General features: G+C 40.4%; 2 protein-coding genes across 2 annotated transcripts; one reads left to right on the forward strand and one right to left on the reverse strand.

The window, feature by feature from the left end:
• Positions 1 to 2,227: 2,227 nt before the first annotated feature.
• On the reverse strand, positions 2,228 to 7,655 carry LOC140938330 (uncharacterized). The gene is made up of 5 exons (XM_073387820.1): positions 7,411 to 7,655; positions 6,129 to 6,290; positions 5,590 to 5,814; positions 4,061 to 4,941; positions 2,228 to 3,509 (listed from the first exon to the last, which is right to left on the reverse strand). The coding sequence occupies exons 1-5, from the start codon at positions 7,493 to 7,495 to the stop codon at positions 2,622 to 2,624; spliced, it is 2,241 nt and encodes a 746-aa protein (XP_073243921.1). The 5' UTR covers positions 7,496 to 7,655; the 3' UTR covers positions 2,228 to 2,621.
• A 3,254-nt stretch (positions 7,656 to 10,909) lies between these two features.
• On the forward strand, positions 10,910 to 19,117 carry LOC140938331 (uncharacterized). Its single transcript, XM_073387821.1, has 11 exons — positions 10,910 to 11,036; positions 11,206 to 11,654; positions 12,464 to 14,087; positions 14,578 to 14,691; positions 15,416 to 15,481; positions 15,909 to 16,028; positions 16,144 to 17,016; positions 17,391 to 17,441; positions 17,803 to 18,101; positions 18,276 to 18,419; positions 18,978 to 19,117. The coding sequence occupies exons 1-11, from the start codon at positions 10,910 to 10,912 to the stop codon at positions 19,074 to 19,076; spliced, it is 3,966 nt and encodes a 1,321-aa protein (XP_073243922.1). The 3' UTR covers positions 19,077 to 19,117.
• The last annotated feature ends 233 nt before the right edge of the window (positions 19,118 to 19,350 follow it).

The raw sequence follows: 19,350 nt of genomic DNA on the forward strand, positions 1-19,350 counted from the left end.
CAATGGTTGAAGTCTGCCGTAATAAAGAAGTTGGATAGGAATAAAGAAGTGGATAGGAGGCTTCAACCGGAAGCTGGAAACTTTCTGTCTTACCCGGTCCAAGAAAGAAACATCGCGAATAGTGAATGAGCAAAACAGTTCGGCTTTCTATCTTTCTTTCTTAGGAAACCTGGGCTTTTAGGTTCGCTTCATTCCTTTTCTCTTGTCTTATGACTCTATACAGCGATGTTTCCCTCTTATTCTTTTTCTTTTTTTTTTTGCCAAAAACCGCACGTTTTATTTTATACTGAAAAGCGCTTTGTTTCGGTCAAAAAATTCAAACATGGTCCTTTCAACTGGAAATTTCCAATAAAAGAAAGACAAAAAGGAGCTGGCTGGCACTAGGAGGTATTTTCTTTTCTCGTTTTTGCCGGATAAACAGAAAAAGATCACAATACACAGTTTCGCTGGCTACGTTAGAAAAAAACTGATAGCAGCCTCTTTGTGCTAAGTTGTTCATGGTATCCATGCGCTCGCGAAAAACAGTGCGTTGCCATGAGACAGATTTTTTTGCCCTGTTGTCATACTCATTGAAAGCGCTCCAGCTTCTCTTAGGCAGCGTTTTTCGCTGTTTCTCGCACATAACCGACCCTGAAGAATTGAGACTAACTGCTGAATTGGAGGACTTGGGCGTTTTCCCCGTTTGTGCTCCACAAGCGCACAGAGGTGAGCGAAATTATGGGTAAATGACCCCCAGAGTTCCGGCTAAACTTAACAAAAACTTTTGGTCTTGAATCTTTTTCTTTATTAAAAAATTAGCAAGGTCTATGTGATTATTGCGACCTATGCAACTCAGCGAGAATTAGAATTCTTTGCGAGCAAGAACGCCACTGTCCCTTTAGTTCAAAAATGCCTGTACTGCTCCCATACGCAGTGTATATTCTCGCACATCACAAATGTATCTACTTCCCTTAGTGCAATCTCACTCTACAAATGACTCTTTAGGCTTATTTGTACACTTTATTCCCTGGTCCCCTTCTTTGCGCTGTCGTTAGATACAACAAAAATCTTACAACCTGTACTGCCTTATATAGGCCTGCAATGGCCTTCCTCTAGAAAACTAACAGGACAGCTGACAGGATGGGTTAATAATAGGAAGTATAAGAAAATTTTCCGCATCCCTTTATAAATAAGTTATTTTAAGTCGTTGGGGTTCTATAATAGTCTAGTGGCGTTGGACCATGGCCCAGAAAATAAAGTAGAAAAGAGATAAAATCTGTATCATCGATACTGACTGCGCCAGTGTTCTGAATCAAACCAATTTTACAGCTTTTTACCTGGTAGGTTTGAGAGAACTTTAATACGTCACTGAAAGGAAACTAATTTCATCTATGCTTTCTTGCACCATTTTGCAAACAATCCGAATTAAAATCGGTAGTCATTTTAATACAACTTCCAACAAGTGTAATTTTTGAAGCTCTACTGTAAATCAGAGATACACTTGAAAATTTCATTTGTGAAAGTTTTCGCATGATACAGTCATCTCCCTTTAGAGCAGACACTCTAGGGACTTTGAGTTAGTGTCCTCATATTAGCGAGAGTCCGTAATAACGGGATTTTATTTTGATCAAACTTCTGTAATTCATTTGTTCCTGGGATTTGGCTGTTCTCCGTATTATAGGGGTGCCCGTTAAAGCGGAGTGTCCGTAAGGCGAAAGTTTACTGTATAACCAGATAAATTTTTTGCTTCACTTGATGTTAAAACAGCTCTAGCCCGTAGTTCGAGGAGGCCTAACCTATCATAAGCTTCCTATAGTTTCTTTCAGGTCTCCTCGCCACTTTTGTTTTCTACTTTCTTATATTTTTTGTATTTCTATTATTGAGTGGGCAAACAAATGTACTTTAAATCCCCTACCCTGATCCTAATCTCGTACCCAGATCTCACTCTGTCTTACGCTGAAAAGTGAGGTCTGGGTACGAGATTACCCTGGTCCCGGAGGTTTTTCTTCCTTCCTTCAATTAAATTCAGGGACCCAACTGAAAACCACACCAGTCTTGGGGTCTCTCGCTCTTGGGGTGGAGAGACCACAGACCCTAAGAACGAGGTAGGAGACCAACTTGTACGTTTGTTGGTCGCAAGAGTTTTCACCCCTCATGCTAGTCGTATTTGCTTCAATTTCTTGATAACGCGGCGTCACTCTTCAGTGAATAGGCAATGGATTTTGTTTTAAGACTCTCAAAAGAGGTATCGGTCGTATTTTGATCGGCTGAAAAATTTGACGGGACACTTCGTTCACACGGAACTGACGAACCAGTTGAATTTCAACTTTAGTCAGAGTTTCTACCATCTGCCTTTCCGCTACTTAAGCAAATCCAAAATGGCAAATGGCGTCTTCAGCTGGGTTACCACGTATCCATGGAACCGCATATTTACCGTACAAAAATTTAGATAGTTTTGGTGTTCACTTCCCGCCGGTCAAATTTGTCCTAACAAAATTTTGGCGGTCATGGTGTTTACTTTAAGCTGGTCAAATTTTCGACCCTATTGGCTAAAGATTTGACCTCGATTTTAGCGTTCAAAATTTCGCACGAAGTTTCGACTCGTCGGTGCCGTGTGGACGAAGCCTCAATTTAAAGCCGCTTTATTCGTGGTTTGAAGAATTTCGCTCCTGAGATTTGTAAAGCATCTCTAATTTGGATAACGTTTTAACATCTTGGTCAAGTAACCGCTTTTCATCTACACTGCTTTCATATTTTAATCTCTGAGGCCGTTTGTTTTCTAGGATAAACTTCTTAAAGGCTTTTTTAGAGCTGTTAGTGGCAAGAGGCATCAGAACAGAATGACGTCGTTCATTCATATCATCGTCGTCGTAATAATGACCATCATAATCTGGATCATCGTCTTCGTCTTGTTGCTGTGCCATCATCATCATCTCCTCCCCCATCCTGTCTTTTTCATACTGATTCTCCTTTTCCCTGTTTTCCATATGATTCAAGACTCCCTTTAGTTGAACTGCAAGCACGTGAGCCAGGTTTTTCCAGTCTTTTGACCCTTTCGTGCTGATTACGGCATAGTTTGGAACATTTGTCATTCTGTTTCCGCTTTCATTGGTGGTCAACTCCTGTCCAATTTGCCGCGAAATAGCCTGAGCGTTTTCCGCAGAGCGGTCCTGGCTTTGCTTTTGAGTGTCAATTTCTCTCTGTATTCCCGCCAGTTCACGGTGGATTTCCAGTGATTTAGAATGGGCAGGAAGGTCTTTGGCCGACTGCGTTACAAGCTTAAGTTTCTCGTGGTCGTCTCGGTAATCATTACCAAAAAGTTTCAATACATTTTTAATCGATTGCGTAGCCATTCTGATCTTTTCTTCTTCTGACTTGTCAATGTCCTCTTCATTTTCTTTCGCGTGGAAATAGTTTGGTGGTGGAGACTGCTTAAGCGTTTCTTCAGTCTCCGGTTTCTCATTAAAAGTAACTGTCACTTGCTTGCCTGCATAATCTGGAGGCTTAGGCTTTCGAAGAGGTGCGTCCATCTGGTAATGCAAAGAAAAAATCTTCAGGGTATATATATTTCAAACATACGGATATAGCCGTCACGCTATAGTGTCCGATGGGATTTTTTCTTGTTTTTAGTTTAAAAACAAAAAGCATTTCAAAGAAGAAATGCGGCCGCTACGCGTATGCTCCAAATAAACTGATTCACCATTAGTTTTCATGGCTTTTTAATGTATGCAAGCCGTTGAACAAATCCAATTACGTTTACACGGTAGCTGCAATGCCAAAATAGCGGCGAACGAATAACTAACACCATGAGACTTTCAAAGAAATTGGACGTTTCGTCTCGCTGGGTGCCAAACGTCTTTTTCATTGCTACCCAAAAAGCGAATTGCAAGGCAAGGAAAAGGCAAAAATCTTTGGTCTCTTATGGCGTCAAAATATCTGGAAATTTTTTCATTCAGCCTGATTTTTCTTCCCTTCTAGTGGCTTTTGCTTACAAAAAATGTCACACAGCTGTAACTAAACCGTTATTCATGGTTATCATTCACCTGGATTATAAACCGATTCCTTGATACTTATTACTCACCATTGTTCCTGATAAGTCTATTGCCTGCATGCCTTCTAAACTATTCGGCATTAAGTAGCCATTTTCTATGCCCTGGTATTGCTGTTCATGCATATCATTGTTCTTGTAATGATGAGTGTGACTAGTGGAGGATTTCACGCGTTCAATGGCCTGCTGGTTAACAATATCGTCAGAGCTAATGGGAAGAATAGCTTCCTTTTGGCTTTTGAGTTTTTCAGCTTTTTCCATAGTCGTGTTTTCTGAAGCACTAGTTACTGGACTGTTTAAGGAGCCTGCATGTAGCTTTGAATGCAAAGCACTTGCATTGATATAAAGATTTTTCTTTCTTTCATGCACTGGTCGCTTGTCATGCTTTCGCTTGCCAGTAGTTGTTGCGTTGCCAAGAAATTCAGCAACCTTCTCTAATTCTGAATCGGCGTCTTTATATTCTGATGCAATGTTATCAGTTGACGTGGATGCTGTACCGTTACCGTGTTTCCTGCCTAGTGCTATTAAACCATAATCATGCTGTCTTTGTGGCACAGATGTATTCACTGATTGCCATTCAGAAAACTCAGCAGAATCAGAATTCTTTAGCACTTCATGCACCTTTTTACTTGATTTTTCGCCCAGTTCGTATCCCATCAGGACAACAACTGGGCGATGATCAGTTTCTTTACTTGATACTCTCACCTGGGTTTTGCCACTGATAGAGGTTTGCCTGTTGATTGACTCTCCTCTCTGGTCTTGATCAACTGCTGTTGTTGAAGGAGCAGACTGAGGTGTTAAAAGTTTTTCTTTTGTTGCATCATTTGTTGTCTCACTTTTGATTCGAGCAGGTGCTATTGTGCTTTGTAAGCCAGCGCGAACCTTGGGAAGCCAACCGAGAACACTTGGAGAAGCTAAAACCAGTTAGAAAACACATGAATAGATTTTAACAATTTTAATATAAAAAGTTGAAATTCAGCCAACATAAGAAAGTAAAAAGGAAGAAAGGGAACTAAAGCAGAAAAATAGAAGAAAGCTCTTTAGCGTTCCCGTTATTTGGAAAAAAAAGCTGTCTAGGGTAGAGTGGTCTCTCGTCTTCCCATACTACCCTGAGCGCCGAGCCAATTTTTAGTACTATACATTTCCTTGCAAAACTCGGGGAACAGTTTAAATGACAAACAAAACGTTGTCTTGGTTAGAAGGATGACAGCCTTGCTGGTTCTCTCATTTGCGATGTTAGGGTTACCCTCCTATTTGGGCTAACGCTTCTCCATGTAAACACTTTGGCTTGCCCAGCCGGGTCAACACGGTCAGGACAAGATATTCAGAAAATGCGCATGCGCCGTTGGCTTGGGATAAGGGGTCAAATTTGTTCTCATATAAACAATCGCTAATGCTGACTCGGCTGGGAGGGTGACCCTCTTTCCGAGACAACTTTTGTTCGTATAAACGGGTGCTAAGAATGAAAGGGAACACTGCCACATGCACCTTCTCTCTCAATAGTTGCGCCTGGAAGTAGTTAGTAATCATACACTAAAATGATGTGTCCTTTTTGTTCACACCTTGACTATCTTGATGAACTCCCCTTTCCAACTGTGTTGCTATGGCATTTGCCGCGGTGTCTACTTGAGGCGTTCTTTCTTTCCCCAATATCTGTATCGCAGGGCCCGCGTTGTGTTGGATTACAGGAGCCGAGTCACGGTCATGTACACCGACTGTTTGACCGGCGGAGTCTTTTACACGTCCCCAGACTCTGTCTATTATTTGCCATTGCTTTTGACCTGGAACTGATGGCAAATTCAAACCAATGTTATAAAAGTTTACGCAAAAAGTAAAAGACTCACTTTTCGGGTTTGCAGCGATAACTGTCTGACTCTCGATCATCAACTTTTGTCATTTTGGCTATTTTTTTTTCCGGTTCTTAACTTTACTAGAGATACCATTTTCCGTACTATACCTCCCCCCCCCCCCCCCCCCGCCAAACTTACCCCGAACACTCAAACCCAAACATCCATTCTAGTCATAGTACTCTTTTGTACAGCTAAACAAACTCGGAAAGACTATGTTACTCTACAACCTTTGAAGTGCAAAAATCACTTACCACAGTACTGACAGGTTTTGTTACAAACGTGTTGCATTTCTCGTCGATATTTGAAACAGAAGCCCAAGTCTTTCCACACGTGGCACTTATTCAGTACGCCATTGAAGTCTCGACAGTCGTGATCAAATCGTGCAATGAACTGCCTTGTGTATCCGGGCTTATCTATCGCATCCACAAAAACACAACAACAATCACTAGGCATGAATGTAAGTAATATGAATCGGTTGTGGACCCTATACACTGAGCATGTCAGGCACTGGTTATTGAATTGTGACTGCTGCTTACTAATTACATAAGGGGCTCTAAGATTTAACGACGCGACGGCAACGAGAACGTCTAAAAACAGTAGTTTTAATCTGTAAAACAACAACTTTGCCCGTGCATCACACCTTTTTTGGACATTTCCTTGCCGTTTCTGCACGACTACGACGTGAAAATTCCTAAATTCGCGTTTTGTGGAGAACGTAAACAAGCAACGACGAGATTTTATTTGTTTTTCTGAACTTGGATATGATGCCTTGAAATTCAACTTCAGAAGGGTTCGCCTACATTTGACAGAGGAAGTGAGTGGGAATAACTTCGATAAAGACTGAAACAACGCAGATTCACTTTTTAAGCGCCGCTCTCGTTGCCGTCGCGTCGTTGGATCTTGAAGTCCCTTTTGTGGTGGAATAAAATAGCTATGAATGACAGTACAGTCGAGTTTCACGCGGCAGTTTTTTTTTTTTTCACTTAGAAATATCCTGCAATTATTTTGAAATTACATTACTTCTTCCTTCAATAATAACGTTTTTGAGAGTACGAGGGAAGACCAAAAGGGGCGGTCGGTCTTATCACTCTGTGCTCTTAGGGAAATTTCATTGTGACTCTTCCACTTGAAATGTTGACAAAGTATTACTTACTGTTAAAATCGACAATCAATTTTCACTGTTAAACAAACACAACGCAGTACTGTTATAATATAAATGTCTTCTGGTGGATACATTCAGGCGCAAGGTAGCTAAACTGATCTTGAGAAAGTGTAATAGCAATGCCGGTGAACTTTTTTTAAAAAAAAAAACACTCTCCAAAATACAGGACTACAATAGAGGTACAGTACCGCATCCATTCAAAGCTGGGTCTTAGCTATCCTGTTTTACGAGTTCAAAGGGTCATTTCAGCTAAACTAACTTGTAGCTAGCAGGAGGGCGACATGGCTAATGAACATATAGAGATCGAAAATTAAGTCGTCAGTAAGTGTAAACATACACGATAAAAGTAGTGAAATCTAAGACAGTATTACCCAATGTTCTGTAGGCAAGAACTGCACAGGCGAGTAGAAGAAGTGACATCCATTGCCAGTGAAAACCATTTCCTAGTATTTCCATAACTTGATCACATCCAATGCATTACTTTAACAATTCTCCTTTCCCGATACAAAATAATACATTACTTTCTCTTGTAATTTTAAGACGTGTTTTCTTTGTGAGTACATTTTGGTGTAGCGTCTTTTTCTGCTAAAATTAAATTTCAATCGGACATCGTGTAAATTTGTTCTACTATTTTTGTGGTAAATAATTGATTCCTCGCAAGTTAAGGTTGCAATACTTGTTAATTGTACTTGAATAACAAGTCAAATGTCGCAAAAAATGAAGCGATTGGCCGGTCCCATAGAAAGTGGGTGGGTAACACCCGAACATATGTACGCCCATTGAACTTTCTTTGAGACTAGAGAGAGAGAGAAGTTGTCTTGGCCAGGAAAGAGTCACCCTCCCAGCCGAGTCATCTTTTGCGAGCGTTTATTTATAAAAAATAGCTGACCCTATTGCCCGCGCATGCTCTGATTGCCTCGCCTACACCGAGTTGACTTGGCTGGGCGAGCCAGAGCGTTTGCGTATTTATAGGGAAACCTTGGCCCTTCTAGAAGGGTTATCTTACAACCAAAACCCTCACTCTCCTAGCCGAGCCAACTTTTTTCTTTTTGCATGCAAACGGTTCGCCAGGTTTTGGAAGGAAAAGTGTCAAAAGTCGGCTCACCCACGGTAACTCGAGTAGGTGGGTGACCCTTTCAGCCGGGATAACTTTTCTCCACATAAAAGGGGTTCAGGTCTTTATTCAGGTTAACTACCTAGTACAGGTCTGGCTGTAGACGGTTCAGTAAAAGTAGTTTTGTATAAAGGCATATACATTGAATTTATACAGTTGTCGAACAAACTGAATTGAGTTCGACTTAAATAAATTGCGTTGTTATGGTCGTCATCAAAGTGTGCCTGGTTTTCATTCACGCTCTTCCTATAATCACACTCGATATAATAAAAAATAGCCAGGTCAGAATCAGACGCTCTTTGTGAGTATTTCCAACGAAAGCAAAGTGCGACGATTGCCGTTGATGAAACGAGGAACATAGAGATTAAAGCGACTATCCCATTGCCATCCTGATCGTGCTAGACAACGTTAAACGTACGATAATGGAAAAGAAATCTGCCAATAAAATGAAGGCACGGTCAGAGTTTTTGAGTTGCCCGTTTTTATTTTCATGCTTCCTTCGTCGTCGTTGTGGTTGCTCGAGCTCGCCAGTAGAGTTAGCACGCAAAAATATTCTTGATATACGAAGATTTACTGAAAACCGACGATTTGAAGGAAAACGCTCGACGTAAACGACTTTCGCAGGTACCCATAAAGACTCAAAGCAGAATCATAAATGTTTTTTGAATCTGTCTTGATTCGTGAGATAAGTTCAGTTGTACTCCATGTGATTTGTCAATACTTGCATTCTTTATGCTCTGAGCAAGAGCTTTATCCGTCGTAACTACTTTAGGCCGTGGTTGTTGATGAGGGCGCTTGCAATTCTTTTTTTCAGAAAATCCCTTTTTTGCGTTTCTACATGCACACAACGTACAAGGTAACAAATGGTACATGTAATAAATATTACTATATTTCGAATGATTGTTTTAATGGAAACTCACTTTATGGACAGTACAAATATTCTGGATCTGTTCTTGGGTACTCTGTGTCAAGATCTCTGATAGAAAAGACGTCGCGAAAAAGTAAACAAGCCAAGCGAAAATAACACGCGCGCGATCAGCCCTGCGCGTTTTCTGTATCACCTTTTGCTGTCTTTACTGCGTGACTGCACTTGTACCTTGGAGATTAGAACAGACTAGTTCGTGTTGCTACAACTAACCCCCCTGGGTTTACCTGTGAATGCCCAGCGCACCTGATCCCCCCGAACATACCCGAATATGCTGTGAAAAGAACTAGCAAGAGAAAGAATGAAACTTACGGTAGCGTGAAGAGATCAATGGGTCATTACATAAACACTATCACCTAGTTAGTGACTGGTCTATAGGCATAGATATAAGATTCTTTTAAGAGTCGACCTGTTTCTGATTAATTAATAATGAGGAGTATTCACTGAAGTGAAAAAGAAACGTTTATGTGGTTGAAAGAAAACCTCAAGTTAATGTAACTTTGATTGTCATTTATTGGGAAACAATTGTGTATTCGAAACTTAGTTGAAGTAGTCAGTCCGCTTAAGACTCTAACATTCCTTGCAGCGAAATGGTAAGTGAACATGATGGTTTTAGTATCTTGTCAAGCCATCACAGACATGTTTATTGCTTTGTCTTCCCTTAATTCAAGCAGAACTTTAACTTTATCCGCTAATGCTAAAAGAAAACATTCTTGGTAGTACTAAAAACAGTCACCAAGAGAATACCCGGACAAAAACTGTTTTGGTCTCGATTTTCTCCAGGTTTAGTATGCTCGTTGGACTTTCAGGAAGACATTATGTCAGCTATCTTCATTGTCGTGATTATTTCCTTGATTATCAGGCAACAAAATGCAGGTAAATCTTCCATTTTCCATGTTAAACGTCGAATCGACAATTACTTCTTCCTTTTTTTCTTTTATACTTTAACTGGTTTAATTTATTGGAGGGTTTGTGCACGTAAGATGGTTGTTAGATACTTACAGTTTTAAAACTAATAAAATCGATTGTTTTCTTTTGCAACATACTAGCTTCTCAACAAACTTCTAGCAGAAAGTTGCTAACACCCTAATAACACTCGTGTTGACCAAGAATTCAACATTCTTCTTTTCTCACGATTTACAAGATAGTATTAACAGTTTACTTCGTCTATTGTCGTTTGTTTGTACTCGATTATAACACTCTATCCGTCTTGAAACATAACAGTTTAAGCTCTAGTGTCAAATATATATTGAACGCTGTGGCAGAAAGACATTTGCTTTACAGGCGTTTTGAAAGTCTGGTCGAAGTAATAAAATGGTAAGATTAACGCAGGGGAAAGTAACTTAAATTGAGGTGACCCATTCAACCATAAAGCTGGTATCCATAGATACCTTCACTTTTTGACTTGAGAAAGACAGTTTCAACCAAACTCTTTATTAAAAATCTTTACTCATCCTGTTTTTTATTTTTTATTTTTTGTCATTTCAGAGAAAATATCGTTTGGTTCGACAAGCGGTAAGTATTCTTTCTGAATTTAAATCGATGGTTAACTACTTCAAGTCTGTTACTTAAAATTGCATCTGTATTTAAGACTTGCAATTGTAAAATTGTAAATTTGTTTGCTCACGAAACAGTTAGGAGGTCTTAAGAAACTCGTTTAAATGTGCCCTTGCGTTCCAGATTGAATACTGAGGAATTTGGAAGTGTTGATTTTTTATAAGCCGGGGGAGTGGGGGCCGGAGTACTCGGAGAAAAACCTCTCGGAGCAAGGGAGACAACAGGAGGCGGAAGAGATTAGTGCTAAAGAGGCAGCGGGCTAGAGGGTGAAAAAATGTTGAACTTGCAATCTGGAGATCCCGAGCTCAAGTCCAAAATGGACCACCATCTGGATTTGTTCCTCGATAATGCCGAGGCAATCCCGAATTCAATTCCTCGACCGCGCTTAAAAATACTTAATCGTTTGTCCCTGACTAGCTGAAATTTGTATCTTATCGTGGTAAATTTTAATTGTGTCTGTAATCTACTTTCTTATTGCATGCGTCAGGGTTATAATTCTCGTTACTCGGATTTGTTGTACTAGTACATGGTTCTGTCATTTGTCAAAGAAAATTTTCCTTTTTTTGGCAGGTTGCGACTCAGTTTGTCAAAAAGAGTGCATCGAGGTTATTAATAAGTATCGCCTTAATCATCGTGCAAAGAAAATTGTCTTCTCTCAATTTCTCGCCGACAAGGCACAGAGATGGGCTGATGGTGGAACGTTTGGATACGACATGAAATCTCGAGGCAAGTACGGCCAGCTTATTGAATGGGATGTAAAGAACGAACTACAGAATTTCACGACAGTTATCAAACACTGGCATGACAAGGAAAGGGATTTTGACTTTGCTTCCAGCCAATCAAAGACAGGGAAAACACTTCATGACTTTACGCAGATCGTTTGGAAAAAGGCGGGAAAAGCAGGCTGCGCACAAAGCGAGATATTTGGATCAAAGTATTACGTGGTTTGGATGGATTCTGATGGAGTTGTTAATCCAAATGTGCAAGCGGGTGAAGAAAATATTGGATCTCCGAAAGAGGTTTTTTTGGCCTTTTTATAATAGAATTTTCAAAAACTTAAGAGAAAACCCCTTACTCAAACAATTTGCATTGTGTGCAGAAACGTTGTCCCGGGAAATAGGATCACCGCAGTCAACTTTAGCGACCCTTTGCCTAGCGAGCCAAGAGCTGAAAATAGCGCTTGCCCAAGGTCTGATTGCCTCGCCTTGATCAGGTTGGCCCTGTACGGTGCGCCAAAGTAGTGCTATGGAGAAAAATAAGCCCAGTAAGGTTGGTGACTACATCATGGAAAAAGGGTGGCCCGACTAGGTGGGTCACCTTTTTAGCCGCGCCAACTTTGTGCTTCTCGTGTAAACGGTGCGAGTGACCCTACCCGAGACAAGTTTTCTCCATATAAACGGCGCGTCAGGGTTTTTGAACGCCTAGTATTTAAATCGCCGGTGGGCGGAATCTCTATTATTTTTAAGCTCGTTGGCTTCTCGGAGATTTCCCCACCACAGTCACCTTCCCAGCTGTTTACTAATTTTAACTTAATATTATTTATCTATTTATTATGTTTTTACTTCTACTTGCTGTTATTTATTTTGTGTGGCAAAATGAAAAAAAAAAAAAAGAAGAATGACAGTGGAAGTTAAGTATGACAGATAGGGAAATTCACTAAAGGACTTTTCTTAAACGTTAAATGATAGAGTTCATTTCTTAGAGTACTCCTATTCATATATCATGTTAGCTTGCACTCAAATTTGTGTTGAATTGTTAATCCTAATTCCAAGTTTGACAAAAGCCCGATATAAAAATTCAATAAGTTGTATTTTGACCGTTTCTTTAGGATGATCTTCACTGGTATGAATCTTCCTCTGATGTGTATAAAGAACCTGAACCTAACCAGTTAAAGCCTTCAAGGTTGCGCGAAGAAACGTCTTCAACAAGAGAATTTGTGGAGCCTGGGAAGTCAAAATCTAGCAGCACGAAAAGAAATGGTTTTAGGGAACCAAATAAACGAGTAGGTGCTGCTGATTTGAACGAAGTACAAGAGGAAGAGAAAGTGTTGAACAATAACGCTATTTTAAAACAATATCTTTTTCAAGACAGCCTTAACAAGATAGTTTTGAATGAAAACAAGGAAACCGCAAGTTACCGTGTGGTCCCAGGTGCAAAAGATGACGCCAACTGGCAAAAAGGAGCAGAGAGCCTGATTCGTTTAGACAAAAGTAAACCAAAATCGAGCAGCAAAAAACAGAATGATGACATGGCTACAGTTCCAGCTGAGGCAGAGGACGACAGAAAGGAAGCAGCCAAGTTCCAATCCTTGGTAATCCAGGACGATGACATGTTGACTAAGGACGAAGAAGATTACAACGGAACGCTGTCTTCTCAGGGGAATAATGGTGATGAGTTTGGAGCAGACGAAAACAATCAAGCAGCTGCCATTCAATCTATGATGAAGCAAGAAGATGATATGATACAAAATCAAGACGACGAAGGGGACGAAGAGTATTCGGGGAATAGTTCCAAGGTAAAGGGGTTCCAGACAAACAGTACTGCCTTGAGCAATTTGGGCGGGAACTCTACCACGTATTATGCGTCAGGAGTAGCATTAAATAAAAATCGAAATGAAACTGCGTCTAATAAGCTCAGCGGGAATCTCCATTCTGAGCCAGTTGGAGGGACATCTAATTCTTCAGTGGGAGAACATGAAATGAAAAATCAGTCAATAAACGATTCTTTTACAAACGGCATCCTAAATAGTGGAGGTGATAAATCTAAACCTGGTGATCGTGACAACGCAACGAGCACTGCATTGTTACAGAACAACAAGCTTATTGACCAGCAGGTGTTGAACAAATCACAAGCAATAGTAAAAGAAGAAAATAGCCATAAAGGTGATATTGGTGCAACCAACGGAGGCGGTACCGTGGAGGCTGGATCTAGTTCAGCAGCGCAGACTTCTCAAAATGGGGTACATACTGAAAGAAAACCCGGAATAAGTGGAATGACAAGCCAGGAAAAGTCACAATCACTAACTCAGCTTAACGACGAGGTAAAAACAGAAAAAAAGGAAAACCGGCAAGGAAAAATGTATCCTACCTCTCAAGAAAAAGCTATATACGTACAACCACAGCAGACAGTGAAAACGGTGTCTGATAAAGAGTCCACAGATATGCCAAACAGTTCTTTACAAAGTAGTCAAACCACAGGGAAAACTACTGCAGCTCCATTAACCAAAATGAGCTCCTCCACAGATCTTGGCTCTTCTGTTACTGATGTACACCATGTAATGTCACCAGCCTTAATCAAGTTGCCGAGTTCAAACAGTCGTCCCATCAAGCTTGTATTTCACGAGAAAGATATGAATTCTAAAAGCAACGCTGAATACGGGTCCACAGTGGTATCTGATTACCAGACACCAATCACTGCAGATGACATTACAGCCTATATGAATGATGATGCAGGTAAGGTTCATACGTGTAGTGTAACTTCCGTTGAACTTGTATATAATGGTCACTACTCAATAGATGTGGTTAACGAATCATTAAAGCAAACTCTTTGACTCACAGTTCACAAATGCGAAAGCGTCAGTACGGTTACTTTTCCAGTACCTTTGTCATTTCTATGGAGACCAGCTCAAGGCTTGCCACTTTAATAAAGTTAAAATAGCAGGAAAAGACGGTCATAGGTCTCTAACAGCATGCTGCGGCCTTCTAAAGGGGCGGGGGTAGTCTCTTATTATAAGTAACAAATACAGTGTGTATTTGTAGAATGGACGAAAATTGACACTTTAGAAATTAGCTGTTGATTGTGACGTCTTTTTAGACATTCATTCCAAACTACCTTTAACCTTGTACCACTTTTTAAATCTTTTGCTAAGTCTTACCCTTAGTCAATTAACCCGGCTTCATATTTTTCGAGTGGAAAAGCGTGTAATGTATATTCGTTTCTTAGAATGCCAAGACGACACCTTACAATGTCACCTTTGGGCTCAGCATGGTCACTGTAAAGGAATAGCTTACGCCGAGTTTATGAAAAGACACTGTAAGGCCACCTGTGGATATTGTGGTAAGTTTCTTATTCAAAAATAACCTTGGTTATACTGTGTTGTTATGTATGTTTGTAGAATGCATTATTCTGGTTCGCTGCCTTTTCTTTGGTTTACATGAAATGATACTTGTTTCCTCTCGGCTTTCCACAAGCTCCATCTAGTTTTAACATAGCTGGTATTCGTCCTTGATGTACTGTGTTGTTATGTATGTTTGCAAAATACTTTCGTCAGGGTCTATGCCTATGCTTTGGTTTTAGTGAAATGATAATTGTTTCCTTTCGGCTTTCCACAAGCTCCAACCAGTTTTAACATCGCTGGTATTCGTTCGCGTCTAACTCCATCGATATTTGGTTTTACTCTGCTTCCCAAATGCCTTTCATATTGGATAAAAAAGAAATGCACTCTATTTGAGTGTCAATGTATTTAGCACGAAAGTACAAATTGGGGACACCATTTTAACGTCTCTTACTGGGGACGGGGCCGCCATTTTACCTGGTCATCCGAGCCACGCGAAGAACTATCCATTTGCAGGGCAAAGGCAGTACCTTCATTTCTCAGTTATTTTAAGGCCCTGAGTATTGGTCCGGCTCGGGGAATCGAACCCGCGACCTCCCGTTCTGCAGTCAAGCGCTGTACCGACTGTGCTAACCCTGCCGCGGATCCTGACAAAGGCACCCAATACAGCTTGGTCACCCTCGACTGTGCTTATTTTCTCAAACGTTTTCATACTTTGTGATATAGGACTTCCATCCGTCATCAAAGAAAGCGCAAAGATTAAACAGCCCAGCAATCAGTTAACCCAAGACGGTAGGTATTACTTTAAACGATCGACGATTTGTGAAGGACATGAAATATACGCAAACAGTTAAGGGAAAAATATAACGTGTTGAAGCGTCATAATTGTGGTTCACAATACTTGGCTATCGTCAGACAATTATAAACAAGCCTTATCGACTTAGTCCTCTTATGTGAATTCCCCTTGGGCAAATGTCCAAACGAGTTAGTTGGTGAACGGGTACAATGGTATCCACTTAATATACGGAATCTATCCTTAAGAGTATATATAATCGTTTACATATTGTTTCCGTATAAACGTGCCAGATTGTACCTTTTTAAAATGTTCACCGGAGTGCTGTGGACTTACACTTGAGTCGATGCAAAAGTGGCATCATGGATGTTCTCAAGACAGATAACCTACCATCTTTGTCATTTTGTTCTCAATTTATTCTCACAGAACCCTGTGAAGATTCACCTACTTATGAATTTAGCTGCCAGAGGTGGCAAGCTCAAGGTTACTGTGAGAGAAGGCAAAAGGAAATGAACGTCGTTTGTAGAAAAACATGCGGTTTTTGCGGTAAGATTTACAACTTTATCATAACCTTCGTGTTTGATGGCTTGTTTTGACGATCCCATGGTAAATAAAACGAGTTCCAGCTGCCATTTTAATGATTTATACTTTTTCTTTTTAGAGCCAGCTGAAAAAACGTCCAGAGCGTCTTCGTCGTCTCATCCGTCGACTTCTTCATCACAATTACATTATAAGGAAAACAGCAAGAAACAAGCTCCAGTGAATTCAAAACAGCCCATTACGTTTCTATCTAAACTAAATTTAAACGAGTTACTGAAAGCAGAAGAGAAATTGTCTCCGTCAGTTGGCCTCCAGTCGCTAATTTCTGTTTCATCCAAAACCCCCAAAAAACCTTTTGTTGGTGAAAATACCCAAGGACCTCCAAAATTGTCAAGTCTTAAAGCCGTTAGGCCAATTGGACGTTTAATGCTTAACCAAAGTGTGAACCTTCCGAAGAACTTAAATGAGTCACGTGTTGTTTCTTCTCACGGATTGGACAACAAAACAATGACTTGGACGGACATGAAATTCACTAAAACAGGTTATAAAGAAAAATCAGGTTGGAAAATTTCTGACAAGTCCTTTCCCACACAGTCTGATGTATTGGCGAATTTTCCTAATGACATCAAAATGAAGGATCAGTTGAGGCAAAACGCATCAAGATTGCCAACAGCTCAAGATCAGGGTGTCACCGATAAAGCCGGAAAGTTTATGTTAGCGCCACCAGTTAAAATGAACTTGTCATCTTCAAGTGGTTTCAAGCCCCAAGTAACTTCGCCTTCCCTGTGGCTAAAGACTTTTCCAAGCCAACAGTTGATTTCACAGAATGAAGATAAAGTAATAGAAAACGGCATAAAAGCGCTGCAACGTAAATTGCAGGCTCCTTTAGAAATAAGTGCAGTGGCAAAAAGTATCCCTGGATGTGGGAGGAGACTATGCAAAGAGAGACCTAACACTCAACAAGCAAAATCCAGAGAAACCATTGGCAACCGAGGTAAAGAAACATTTCTAGCATTTTGTTTATGTAGCTACTTGCAGATGTGTGAGATTGTAAGACGTACAGATTGAATCAGTCAATTTAGTCATAAAGTCTGGTAGGTTTAGTAAATACCGAAAGTCGTCTAAATCAGGGACAGAAAGAAAACGCCTTTGTATTGTGTTTACGTCTTCCATAAACCGCCGAAAATGTCGCATTATGAAGTTCACGTTGTTGTTGAGCAGCAGCAATAAATTTAACACAACGTGTGATGCACATGCAGTACTGCTCATTTCGTTATTAAGCTCATTTCCTATCCAACGTTCTTCTGCATGATAGAAGACGTTAGACGCCCGGAAATGACGTTATCCCATTTTGATTATTTAACCTAGTGGTGGATGCTATGACAGAAAGTAAGATAAGTGGACCTGTTTCAACAAAAGGTAAGAAGTGATCTTTTGGAATTCACATACAAAGGGGGCTCACATAGAAAGTTCGCATATCCTGACATTAACATCATGTTTGAAGATAAAACTGATTTTGCACCAAGGGAAATATGATCATGTCCATGGCGTCTTTTTTTACCATCGCCCTCTCTTTGGTAACGGTTGGACGTAGGTTGCTCTGTCGGGAAAAAGAAAGGGAAGAGAAAAAAAAAAGATCATAACGTGGGAGTGGTATCAAGCTGTTCAGGCTGAAAACCAAGTTTTTTCCTTAGAAATTCCTGAACTCATGAACACCAACATGCAAAGAAAGCGACGACAGAATTGCTCGTTCAATATAAAACAATTGCATTTTTTCCAGGTTGTGACGAGTCCTGTCAGAAGGAGTGTCTGGATGCCCATAATCGGTATCGTCTGAATCATGGTGCATCGCCACTGGTGCTGGATCAGAAGTTAGCGAATCAGGCGCAACAGTGGGCTGATAAGAAGGTTTTCAAACATTCTCCTTGGGCAGGGGGGCAGGGTGGGGAGACTATTGCACTTGGCAGTCTTTACCCATCGTTCACCGCGGCAGTCAAAGCGTGGCATGACGAGGAGAAGGATTATGATTGGTCTACTGGAGAGGGACTGGGTGGTATGAAGGTCAATCACTTTACCCAGGTATGTAAGGGAACTTTGCACGTGGGAATTTTAAGGAATCCAGGGATCTGTTCAATGCAGGGCTAGGCTAGGATTAACAAGAACTTCCAATTACGTCTACCGTGGAGTAAAATATAGATATATGCCATCAATATTTTACTTTTAGGTGTGTTATACTTCAATATTGTTTTTTAGGTTGTTTGGAAAGGAGCACATTTGCTGGGTTGTGGTAAAACTTTCGTCAATGGAGAACCATACTACATTGCTCAGATGGATACCCCTGGGGTCATAACTGGCGAACCGGGCTTTGACAGGTTAAATGTGGGCAAACCAAAGGAGGTAAAAATTGAAGTTCTTCAGCCTTTTGGAGGAAATAACAATGAGGCTGGTCATAAGTTTTGAAAAACACCCTTATTCACTTTTGGCATAGTTATGTTATGAAGCCGTAGCCCAAATTCATTTTCTCCCTAAAGGGCCTCTCTCTATAGGTGTGCTAATCCGGTTAGCCAGGCTGGCCCACTAAACCGGGCTGGCTCTAAGTCTCTGTTATGTTTATATGAGGAGAGCGATCCTGGTTCGAGCTGCGGGGTCTTGGGGGCAAGCGGGCCAGCCCGCCTTCTAAGCTCGAAAACTTGCCCACTGAAGCTTTTTAGTTGGTTTTGACTTGCTAGCATGGACAAATTTGTAAAAGTTCTTGGCTAGCAATATTTGATGCTCGTTATTTATTGACTGTTCATTGACCTGTTTGATTAGAAACAGCGTCTCATCAGACAGGTCAAATTGGACAGTTATTAAGCAACAAACAAGGGCTGATGAGAGCCAATCCAGTTATAGAGTTTGTTATTGACACACTTAGAAAAACAACTCAGTTATGTTTATTGTTTCTTTTTTCATTAGCCCGACTTGTATTGGTTTATGGATAGCTCGCCATATTGGAAAGAGATGCAGACAAAGGATTCTATACCAAAAAACATTGAGCATCTAATACTAAAATAGACGTTGCACCCCTGCATATGAATGCTTTATAGGGCAATTAATGTATATAATAAATTTGTAAACAGAGACGTACGGGAGCATTGTCAAAAAAAAAAAAATCATTATACGAGAGTCGGTGCAGAGTAAAATAATATTTTCCTGTTTTTCCATGCAACCACCCAACTGTGGAAATATTGTGATTTTATTTGAAAGATAATACGTTTTGGTATACAAATAAGTAATTTTTTAGCATTAGCATGTAATAAAGAACTAGAAAGGAAAAACGATTTTTCTG

This window comes from Porites lutea, chromosome 5 (assembly GCF_958299795.1).
Source record: "Porites lutea chromosome 5, jaPorLute2.1, whole genome shotgun sequence".
Taxonomy (NCBI): Eukaryota; Metazoa; Cnidaria; class Anthozoa; order Scleractinia; family Poritidae; genus Porites; species Porites lutea.